Genomic DNA, 11,992 nt, shown 5'->3' on the forward strand with positions numbered 1-11,992 from the left:
CTCTTTTACTCTTTACAATTTTCTTAAAACTTCAATGTTTATTTGTCACTACAAAAAAACATTATTCTGTTCCACATTTTCTTGATGGCATTTTTCATTTCCTTATTCCTGAAAGTATAAATCAAAGGATTGAGCAAGGGAGTTAGGATAGTGTAAAATATAGCCACCATTTTGTCAAAAGAGAAAGCAGATGGAGGTCGTGCATACACAAATATGCAAGGGACAAAGAACAAAACCACAACAGCAATGTGAGATCCACAGGTGGAGAGAGCTTTCCGCTGCCCTTCAGGACTATGAGTTCTCAGAGAGAGCAAGATGACAACATAGGAGACAAGTAACAAAGAAAAGATTATAATGCAGATAGACCCACTGTTGGCCACAACCAAAAGGCCAAAGATGTGAGTGTCAGTGCAGGCAAGCTCCAGCAATGGGTACAAATCACACATGAAGTGATCAATGACATTGGGGCCACAGAAGGGGAGCTGGAAAGTGAAGAGAATTTGTATCACGGAATGCAGAAACCCCCCTGTCCAAGCTACACGCATCAGAATGGTGCAGAGCCTCCAGCTCATGATCGTTGTGTAGCGTAGGGGCTTGCAGATGGCCACATAGCGGTCATAGGCCATGGCTGTGAGGACAATCACTTCCACTCCGGCAAAGAAGTGTTCCGCAAAGAGCTGGGTCATGCAACCCCCAAAGGAGATGGTTTTTCTCTCATAGAGGGAGTCCACAATCATCTTGGGGGCAATGACAGTGGAGAAGCAAGCATCCAGGAAAGACAGGAAAGCCAAGAAGAAGTACATGGGGGAGCCCAGGAGTGCTAGGCTGCTGCTGATGGTCACCACAATTAGCAAGTTACCCCCGACAGTTGCAATGTAGCTGAACAAGAATACAACAAATACTATTTTCTGAACACTGGGATTCTGTGAAAGCCCCAGGAGGATGAACTCAGTAACAAAGCTTTGGTTTTGCATGATTGCCAAGGAAAAGCTAAAAGCTGCCAGAAGCAACATGTACAATCTACAATTATGAGAAAGAAAAATTTGTCTCAGGCCAGAGTAAAGCAGTGCAGGATTCATTAAGAAGTTGGTGCATCCGCATGAAAAAATTATCTTCTGTGTTTCTGGCATCACCATGAATCACACAAAAGTCAAAATTTCTTGAAGGTAGTAGTGGAGGTCAGGCAGAACTGGGGAGGAGGAAACGTATTATTTTAAAATATTATTTTAAAATAGTCAGAGTTCCAACAAGAGAGAAGAATGGAGGTATCTACATGGAGAGAAATAGTTTATCTCAACTGCCAACACTGGTCACTTAGCAGTCGCTTCCTGGAGTCAACTGTTGGCAAGGGTTCTAAAAAACATCCAGGTTCTGAGGGAAGGACCATGACAATGTGGTCATCACGTGCACCATGAGCATGGAATGGGAGCCCAGGGGACTTGTATGCCATCCCTGACAGCAGTCTGCTTGATCTGCAAACAGAAGAAGAAATAACATTCAGGATAAGAGGCACTTGGAAATCATGGCTACTCCCCAAATATTTCTTTAAGCATTTGAAATGAATTTGGCCTTTAAGGTGAGTTCATTCATTCCTTATAAAAGAGAAAGTTCCATGTGAACACAGAACAAGTGTGCATGTGTTAAGTTGGGATTTTTTGATTTATCATTTTAAAATAAGAACAAAAGTTTTTTTTTAAATATCTATTTCAGAGTCTTGCCATGATGGCTAAGTTAAATAATGCAAGAAAGACAATTGTTCAGGGCCTAGTGGCCAAGAAACAGTCTATGTTAGGTCTTATCCCTATTTTACTGATGGGAAGCTCATTCTTATAAAGATAAGGTAAGCAAATAACAGATGCTAGATCTGGGGTTTTAACAGAGAAACTCTGGCTCTAACACCCAACTGCTTCCCACTGTGTCAACAGAAAGGGGTAAGAACTTTTTTTTCTAGCAAGAACATGGAGCAGGGTGACCTTTCAAATGTCCACCCACCTTTAGAGGCTTTAACCTTCTGATTCCCTTGTTCATGTTTGAATGAGGCCTTTAAATGAAGGACACAGAACAAATGAATGTAGAATCTGAAGGTAATGACATAATTACTTGTGGACACAAATTGAAAACAATCATATAAGTAAGGAACAGTAACAGCATGGTGAGTATTGCCAGAATCTTAGGGATTTATTAATTACTTGCTAATTAATTAGACAAAGTGGCCTAATGTGAGTAAGTACAACTTGCCAAGGTGTATCTGTCTAATCAATATGACTTTATGGGAAAGTAGGGCTGCTCGTATATAACCTGGCTGCTCATCTCACAGGATTATGTTGTGGATCAAATTGGAAAATGTTAAAATGTTGCTTACATTAAGAAGCCCTTACCAATCATAGTAACTATTCTCTCACTTAAAAACCCAACCACCGTACCCACAGAAAACTTCCATAAACCATCCAGATAATTCCTCCAATGTTTGACTTCATTTTCCGTAGCAAGAAGAGTTTTATGTCCTCACCTGCACATATAGCAGAAATCTATCCATCCATATGTATACGTGTGTGTACATATACATATAATCTATGCTTATTAAACAGGTGAATAAAAGAATAATGAGCTTAATGGGCAAATTAAAAGTAAGCTGATTTTTATGAATACTACTTACATCTAACCAAAACAGTTTAAATTGTTAATAATACTATCAAATATACAATGTATATAAGTACCTGTTGTCTCTTACTATAAAATAACTATTTCCATTATTTTTCCAGCATATTAGACAGTGCCTGGACTACAAAATTGATATCTGGCCACAAGCTGTCACTATGAAAACAAGAATATCAAATGACACTAGAAGGTCATTGGATCAGTCAACGACTATTTATTAAAAAGTAAAGAATATCAGTGCATGCTCCAGCAGTGATCAGCTTATCTAGAATCAAAGCAGGAAAGAAATGAGGAGGGGCATCTGTTCCAGATGCATACAGACCAGGCTGTTCTACTTAGTTATGTGATGAGAAAAGTCACTTAAAATTCTCAGAGACTCTGATTTTACCTCTATAACTGTGTACAATAAAAATGCCTGTTGGCCGAGTTTTTGTGATAATCAGATAATGTGAGACACATAAAAACATTTATGTAGTTAGGATCATAGGAGAAAAATTATCATAAATGGTAAGAACAAGCCCCCAGAGCTATTGACAGTGCAGAAATGACAATGTTTTTATTCCTAATTCCTGCTTTACCATGGCCAAGGCTGAAAGGCATATTAACTAGCCCTTTTATTTATTCACAAGTATATGTTTGGTCACAGTGCAGATGTGACATTGTTTAAATGTGCAACCATTTTAAATGACTTTAATAACCCCTGAATAAATTATTGTGGTCCCCAGCCTCACATGTGTCCACTTCTTTTTCAGATAGCTTCATTGTAGGAAGAAAACCAAATTGGGTAAGGAGGTAGAGAGGAAGGCTCTAAATTAATCTAATAATTAAAGGATTCTTAGACTCTCCACTTCCCTTTTCTGGGCATTTCTAAGAATAATGCCATTTTAGTATTAAAATGTTTATTAGATATAAATAAATCAACTTTTTAATTTTTTTCAGATAAAATGATCTACAATTAGTATTAAAAGTTTAGTAATGGAGGGGAGCCTGGGTGGCTCAGTTGGTTAAGCGTCAGACTTCAGCTCAGATCACGATCTCAGAGTTCATGGGTTCGAGCCCCGCGTCAGGCTCCCTGCTGACAGCTAGCCCAGAGTCTGGAGCCTGCTTCGGATTCTGTGTCTCCCTGTCTCTCTGACCCTCCCCTGCACACACCGTCTCTCTCTGTCTCTCAAAAATAAATAAAAAACATAAAAAAACACTTTAGCAATGGAGAGTAGTGTCTTCATGGTTTATGATAATAAAGTTTATGACTTTATTTTACCTAAAAGGTAACTAACTCCAACTGCAATGTGTTCTCCTTAACTGAATCCTAAAACAGAAAAAAAGACTATAGTGGGAAAATATGAAAAAATATGAAATATGAATATAATCTGTGTTTCATTAAGAGTAATATATTAATATTCATTTCATAGTTTTTGACATATATGTTATGATAATATATTAGGGAAAACTAAGTGAGAAGAACATAGGAACTCTATACTATATATATTCTAATATCTGTAAATATATATGGCAACTTTTCTATTAATCTAAAATTACACCAAAATATGAAGTTATTCAAAAATCATAAAAATAAACATTCAGTTTCTGCTGTCAAAAAACTAACAATGACAGCCATTGCTTACTAGCCATGTGTCATTGAAGAAAGTCACTAAGCCCCAGCATCCTCTCCCATAAAACAGATTTAGTAACACTTGTTCAAGGTGCTGTCTCACAAGAGTCAAATGACACAGTCATTATGCATGTGCTTTGAAATGCATAGTCAAAAGGAAGACGTGAAATACTGATATCAGAGCTATATCTCAGCAGTGTTTACACACACAAAGCATGCTGAAAACTTTAATCCATCATGAGGTAAAATATGTCTTTAAAATCATGGTTCTTATATTAATTCCAAAATTGCACTGAGACTCTTTCCTTCATGGAATCATTTAGAAAATATCTTTGTAAATATTTCCAGAGTCATAAACATGTTTTCATTCCTTATAGTAGGGACTCCCACCCTAAAAATATTACTCTAAAAGTGAAATAAGGTGGTGTAACATTTTTTGTTTGTTTGTTTCAAACAACAGAAATCTATTCTGTCATAGTTCTGGAAGCTAGAAGTAAAAAGCAAGGTGTTAGCAGGGCCACATTTCCTCCATAAGCTCCAGAAGAAAATCCTATCTTGCCTCTTCCAGCTTCAGGGAGTTCCAGGTATTCTTTGGATTGTAGGCACACAACTTCAATCTCTGCCTCTGTCTTCATGTGACTTTATCCTCTGTCTCTTCACATAGCTTTCTCCTCTACATCTTTGCATTGGACTTCGGTACCTCTGTCTTCTCCTTTTGGGTTTTACAGGGATACTTGCCATTGGATTTAGGGCCCATCTGGATAAATCTCACTGTGAGATCCTTAACTCAAGTACATTTGTAAAGACCTTTTATTTTTCCCAAATAGGGTCACATTCACATGTTCTGGTAGACATATCTTTTGGGACATATTACTCAATCAGCTCTAATAGGATTCCCCCAAGAGCTGATATTTTATTTATGCTATCTGATACATTGTGAATACTCTAGACGGAATGCTCAAGTATTCATGTATGTATCAAGATATTATAAGATAATGGGCTATCAGAATATGGTAGCATTCATTATTGACTACTGCACAAAAGTCAATAGACTGGATACTTTACTTTTTGGCTCATTTTTAATATAGAAATAATAAATTTACCTGCAGGAAGCCTAGGAGTTAAAACAAATGATTTCATGTGGTTTCTTTTGTTTGAAATACCTCTGAATCTTTATTTTAGCTAAGGTATTTTGGGTTTTGGGGTTTCTTTTAGGTTTTATTTAAATTCTAGTCAGTTAACATACAGTGTTATATTAGTTTCAGGTGTTCAATACAGTGATTCAACACTCCTATATGTCACTCTATGCTTATCACAAGTGCCCTCCCCAATCCCCTTTACCTATTCCACCCATCCCCCCACCCACCTCCACTCTGGTAATGTCCATCACGTTGTTCTTTATAGTTAAGAGTCTGGACCTCGAGGGTGTCTTGCTAAGCGAAATAAGTCAGGCAGAGAAGGACAGATACCATATGTTTGCACTCATAGGTCTAACAGGAGAAACCTAACAGAGGACCATAGAGAGAGGAAGGGGGAATGAGAGCTGAGGAGAGAGGGACACAAATCATGAGAGACTATTGAATACTGAAAATGAACCATGGACTGAAGGGGGAGGAGGAGGGGGAAGGGGGTGATGGTCATGGAGGGGGGCACTTGTGGGGAGAAGCACTGGGTGTTCTATGGAATCCAATTTGAAAATAAACTATTAAAAAAAAAGAGTCTGTTTCTTGGTTTGCCTTTCCTTCTTTCTCTCTCTCTCCCTCTCACTATCTCTCTCTCTTTATTTTCCCCTTTGCTCATTTGGTTTTTGTTTAAACTAAGGTAACTTTTATAATGAAGGATGTTGTCATGTCATTTATAATAGTGAAAATTTAGAAATATCCAACATAGTGAAAAATAGGGAGATGCTTCTGTAAATCAGACTACTACAAACTGATAGTACAGGATGCTGTCAATAAAATGCTAATTAATGTGAAATGAGAAAAAAACAAAAATAGTATATTAACTCTGCCCACTTGTACAGACATTTTAATAAAATTTTAAAATCAAGAAGTGATTATTCTCTCTCCCTCTTCCGTTCCCCCTGGTTCTCCATTAGGTCTCTCTTGTTTTCCTGCTAGACCTATGAGTGCAAACATATGGTTTCTGTCCTTCTCTGCCTGGCTTACTTCACTCAGCATGACACCCTCAAGGAGGGAGAGAGAGTTGGGGAGAGAGAGGGATGCAGAACTTGAGAGACTATTGAATGCTGAGAATGAACTGAGGGTTGGGGGGGAGGGGGGAGGGGGAAAGAGAGGTGGTGGTGATGGTGGAGGGCACTTGAGGGGAAGAGCACTGGGTGATGTATGGAAAACAATTTGACAATAAAAAATTAAAAAAAATAATTAAAAAATTTAAAAAATTTAAAAAAGTTATTCTAAAACAGTAGACTTTTATTTTCAATATGTATCTAGATATGACTATAGAAATTTAAAATTAAAAATCAAGTTTAAAATCCACATCACTGGGCAAAGAAGAGAAAGTTAAGAACATATCTCTGAGGAGGCAGAAAAAGAATCTGTCTCTCATGCAAAAAGGGTTGAAGGGCAAGGAAAATGTCCACATCAACAAGAAGATTTAGCAGAGTTGTGGGTAGTGTAGTCTTATTAAACATTGAAAAGGTATAGAAACATCTGACAGGCAGTATAACATCTGTTACATAAGTCATAAAATTGAACAGCTTTATCATACATTTATAAGTTTAATATTATAAATAACACATTTTCATTAAAAGTACATTAAAATTTAACAACCACAATGGAGCCTCACTTATATTAAGAAAATGATAACCATAAAAAAGCAAAATAAAATCCACATTACTATATTTTTCATCACGTTAACAGTTCAGAAAAAGGAGATGAGTGTGAGGATAGTTTTATTAACTGTCCAGAATAATTAATTTCATAGGTGGCACTAACATGGTAACATAATAGAGATTCTTAAAATGTTTGAGTGTTGTAAACTTTTCAAAAATAGCCATATCATGGGCCCCAAACTTTCCCAAAGTTTCCAAGGTCTATCTTTTTTTGAAAGCCATACCCTGTAATATGCTGGAGGTATCCGAGAGATTGCTCAGGGGTCCTCATGGCCATGAACTAAGCTATGGGCCATGTCCTAGGGCTGTGACCTTGGGATTTGCCTCCCCACTCAGCCCATTGCCCACTATTTCCTTCCCATTCATTTTGCAACGAAACTAATCTAGCATCAATCATTCTGAAAATAATAGAAATTCCTATTTCAATTTTGAAGTATATATTTAAAACTATACAAAGAATTATTAGTAAGGTCATCATTATAGGTAGTATTTTATAATCATAGTACAAACAGTAAATTTAAGATACATTTTATGTACTTATATGTGCATATCAATCACATTTGCATGTACTTTTAAATATACATGGTTAAAAGAAGAGATTAAAACTCCATTATTAAGAATATATTTTCCCTAAATTGCTAAAATCCACTGTATTTTTGATCCAGATTTTTATTTACTTCTGCAGTAAAAAGATTAAATCCTCTCTGAAAATACAAAAATGTGAATCACAAATCTCACCGTTTGTCAGTTTCTTGAAAATTCTGGTGATGGAAATCACCTATACTCTATGGAGAAAAGTTCATTCAGTGGCTGACCAAAATGTGAAGCATGTTTCCAAGTCTTATTTCTACATCTGGGAGAGAGAGGAAGAGCGTCTCTGCCAGAGGAGGAAGAGAATGTTCTACACTGCTTCTCAAGCACAGTCTTCAACATGGTCTCAGGGAAAAAAAAATAAAGCAGCAAAATTTCCTCCTTGACTTCCAGCTAGGATTTAAAGAAGTTTCCCTGAGAGGCCATGAACCTGTAGAATTGCTTCTTAGTTTTCCTCAGGGTTTGGAAATTTCCCATCAGCATGCTTTTTCAAGACACAGTTATCTGTGATTTGATTTGCTCAGGTACTTGCAAAACTTTTATGTCCCCAACCAATTAAAGTTTTTTTTTTCTTTTTAAAAACTTCTCCTGTCCATGGTTCGTCTTCAGTATTCAGTAGTCTCCATTGATCTGTGTCCCTCAGTCCTCCCTGCTCTCTTTCCCCCTTCCTCTCCCCATGGACTGAAAGGGGAGGGGGCGTGAGGGAAGGGGTGATGGTCATGGTGGGGGGCACTTGTGGGGAGAAGCACTGGGTGTTATATGGAAACCAATTTGACAATAAACTATTATTAAAAAAAAAACTGCTCCTGGATTCCCATTTGAAGATGCTTTGACTTCCCTTCATACTCAGGAATAGAAAACTATGTATACTGGGATGGAACATAATATCGCCGTGCAGGATTAAGGCAAAATGCCTGTGTACTTACTAAATACAAGAGCTGAGCTCTGGGATGAGGCACATCCATCCATAAAGACCTGTGATGTGTTGGGATTAGGATTAGATACCAAGTGCTTTTCAAGGAATAATACATTTTATGAATAACGTGCAAAGCTGTATGGATTAATCAAAAATATTTTTCCCTTCGATACCTAAGAGATATATGCTATGACTTTAAAACTAAAAACAATTTTTAGAGATAAAAAGAATATTTCTCTTTCTATTTTTTTAAAGTAGTGATGGCGGAGGGGCACTTGGGTGATTCAGCCAGTTAAGCATTGACTTCGGCTCAGGTTATGAACTGTCAGTTCATGGGTTTGAACCGGTGTTGGACTCACTGATGTCAGCACAGTTGGGATCCTCTGTCTCCCTCTCTCTCTCTGCCCCCCCCCCACTTGTCTGCACACTCTCTCTCTCTCTCTCTGTCAATATGTAAATAAACTTTTTTTAAAAGAAGGAATCACAGGTCTGCTGACTCTGATCCTTCAGAGTATGTAGCGCTCAGATTGAAGGAAACTTGGACTTTGCTCATGAGATGCCTTCCGAGAGGGTCCATACCAAGGACTTTGTTGTTCTCTACACTTCCGTCTTCTACCTAACGTTAAATCCATTCACATCTGACAAAAAGAAGCAGAATTGAAGTGATTCACCAGAAAAGTGAACGTGCAGAAACACCTTCACGTGTGGCACTAACAGAAGCATGTTTTCTTTTAACTGACATTTTAGAGAGTTTTCCTGACCAGAAGAACCATCCGACCAGGAACACACTCATGGAGTGTTCACTCTTTTCAACACACAACTCCACAGCAGAACTCCAGCAATTAAATCCTGGACCCTGGTTCCTACTTCAGACCACACTTGGCATCTTCTAATTTATTCCATGCCCTGCTTTGATTAATCCTTTATTATTTGATTCTTTTAGAGGAAGTGAGTAGGATAACACTGAAATAATAGTGTGAAGATCGAATGGAACACATAATATAACAAGCATGTTTTCTGTGCATCATAAGGTGAATTAAAAAAAAACTTTACAAATCAAAAAAGAGAGAGGAGAGAGACAGAGACAGGTAGGAAGAAATGTATGAAATGGGGGGAGGGTATAAGGTAAAAAAGATAAAATAGCAAGTTGCTCATTCAGAATTGATCCAATAGACTATTCTATCCACAGATTTAAAATTCCACCTTAATAGTTTATTAAATTACAAAATTCATGATGAGTTTCGAAAGATAAGTGGCTTAGCCTCCGGGCCATTTCTTCAGTTCTTTAGAATTCTTTATTAACGGGCCTTTAGTACAACGTTTACAAAGCAGAGCTTTATGGTATATTCTGATATGTAGAAGATGCAGTCCCATCTCTACGTCCCTCATGTTGTTTTTATTGCCAAGGCTGTTCAAACATAGCTACACATACACACAAATTTTAATATTAGTTTATCAAATTCCACCAAGATACACATTGTCTTTTTTCTTGCAGGGGTGTTATTAATTCATCAAAGAAACTTGTGTCTTTAAATCAGAATTTTATCTAGGGTGTGTAGAGCAGTGAAATATCTTTTTTTACAGGATCCCTGCCTAGGTAAATACTCTTAAATAATAATAATAATAATAATAATAATAATAATAGAGTAAAACCTTGGTTTGTAAGCATAATTTGTTCCAGAAACATGCTTATGATCCAAAACACTTGTAGTATATCAAAGTGAATTTCAAGAACCACTGGGTCACTTGTGACCATGTGACATTTGGCTTCATATGCTACTTATATTGTAAGACATCGCTCATTTATCAAATTAAAATTTATTAAAAATATTTGCTCTTGTGGAACACTGGTAAAACAAGTTACTTACAATCCAAGAATTTACTGTAATAATAATAATAATGATAAGTTCAATAATAATTTGATTCATAGGTCAGTGTGAGATATAGTGAATTATTGACAGAATTCTAGAATTTGGGTAGGAAGTAGGGTGATTGTAGTATCTTAATGTGATTTGCATACTTAAAAGATGCCATTGGCTGCTTTGTGCATAATGGATTGGGGTGAATGGTGAAGGGGCAAAACCTCATTGTCCTTGCAGAAAAGATTTGTCCTTAGCATGTAAGCTAGTGACACCCCAGGGTTGCTCCTTTCCCCCACAGTTTCCTCATGGCATCCTTTACCTCTGAGTTCCTCAAAGTGTAGATCAAGGGGTTTAACATGGGTGCAACAATAGTAAAGGACACTGCCATTGCCTTGTCTATGGGGTAAGTGGCCACAGGCCGCACGTCCAGGAAAATGCAAGGCACGAAGAACAAGACGACCACAGTGAGGTGGGAGCCACAGGTGGAGAGGGCTTTGCGCCGCCCTGCAGAGCTGCAAGACTTCAGGGAGCAGAGGATGACCACGTAAAAGGCCATGAGGATAAGGAAGATGGTCACACACATCACCCCACTGTTGAGGATGACCAGGATACCCAGGGTGTGGGTGTCCATGCAGGCGAGTTTCAGCAATGGAAACAAATCACACATAAAGTGATCGATGACATTGGGACCACAGAAGGGTATCTGATACATGAAGAGAAGCTGTATTCCTGCGTGGATAACCGCCCCCACGCAGGCCCCGCCCAGCAGCACGCAGCACACCCGAGGACTCATGATGCTCATGTAATGCAGGGGCTTACAGATGGCCACGTAGCGGTCATAGGCCATCACGATGAGAAGGATGATCCCCACACCACCAAAGAAATGCTCCGCAAAGAGCTGGGTCATGCAGCCTTCAAAGGAGATAGTAGTGCTCTCAGAGAAAGAGTCCACAATCGTCTTGGGAGCAATGACGGAAGAGTAGGTGACATCCATGAGGGACAAGGAAGTAAGGAAAAAATACATAGGTGATCTCAGGCTCTGACTTGTGACCACAGTTACCACAATGAGTAGGTTTCCCAAAACTGTGGACACATACATGATTAGAAACACAGCAGAGAGCATTTTCCGCAGTTCCGGGTTCTTTGTAATGCCCAAAAGAATGAATTCAGTCACATTGTTTGGATTCTCCATTTACTATGGGCTGATATAAGCAGACTGCACCGAGTTGGAAAATCTACAAAAGAATATTACTTTTAATTAGTAATCGTTGAGTGTGCTGGATAATTTTTTCACTGTGTCCTATATCTTCTTAAACTACTTTTTTCCCAGCCACTGATACAACAGACAGCTGCTAACAGTATAGCCTGACAATAGATCCTCCAACAGCAGCTTCCCTCCCCAGCACATCCCTTGTTTTCTGTCCCATTATCCATTGCTTAAGACACTCAGAACACCCCGCTTTATCATTCTAGTGCATACTCATACCTGGAAATGTGAA

At 38.1% G+C, this 11,992-nt stretch overlaps 2 protein-coding genes across 2 annotated transcripts; both read right to left on the bottom strand.

Annotated features, from left to right (window-relative positions):
- Positions 1-38: 38 nt before the first annotated feature.
- LOC115306676 (olfactory receptor 4C15) lies at positions 39-1,013 on the bottom strand. Its single transcript, XM_029957199.1, has one exon. The coding sequence runs from the start codon at positions 1,011-1,013 to the stop codon at positions 39-41; it is 975 nt and encodes a 324-aa protein (XP_029813059.1).
- A 9,742-nt stretch (positions 1,014-10,755) lies between these two features.
- LOC115307027 (olfactory receptor 4C6-like) lies at positions 10,756-11,685 on the bottom strand. The gene has a single exon (XM_029957649.1). The coding sequence runs from the start codon at positions 11,683-11,685 to the stop codon at positions 10,756-10,758; it is 930 nt and encodes a 309-aa protein (XP_029813509.1).
- Between the last annotated feature and the right edge of the window lie 307 nt (positions 11,686-11,992).

Source organism: Suricata suricatta, chromosome 11, assembly GCF_006229205.1.
Source record: "Suricata suricatta isolate VVHF042 chromosome 11, meerkat_22Aug2017_6uvM2_HiC, whole genome shotgun sequence".
NCBI lineage: Eukaryota > Metazoa > Chordata > Mammalia > Carnivora > Herpestidae > Suricata > Suricata suricatta.

Excerpts from the sequence above, each read along its gene's own strand:
- LOC115306676 (XM_029957199.1), bottom strand. The coding sequence starts at position 1,013 with ATGTTGCTTCTGGCAGCTTTTAGCTTTTCCTTGGCAATCATGCAAAAC.
- LOC115307027 (XM_029957649.1), bottom strand. The coding sequence starts at position 11,685 with ATGGAGAATCCAAACAATGTGACTGAATTCATTCTTTTGGGCATTACA.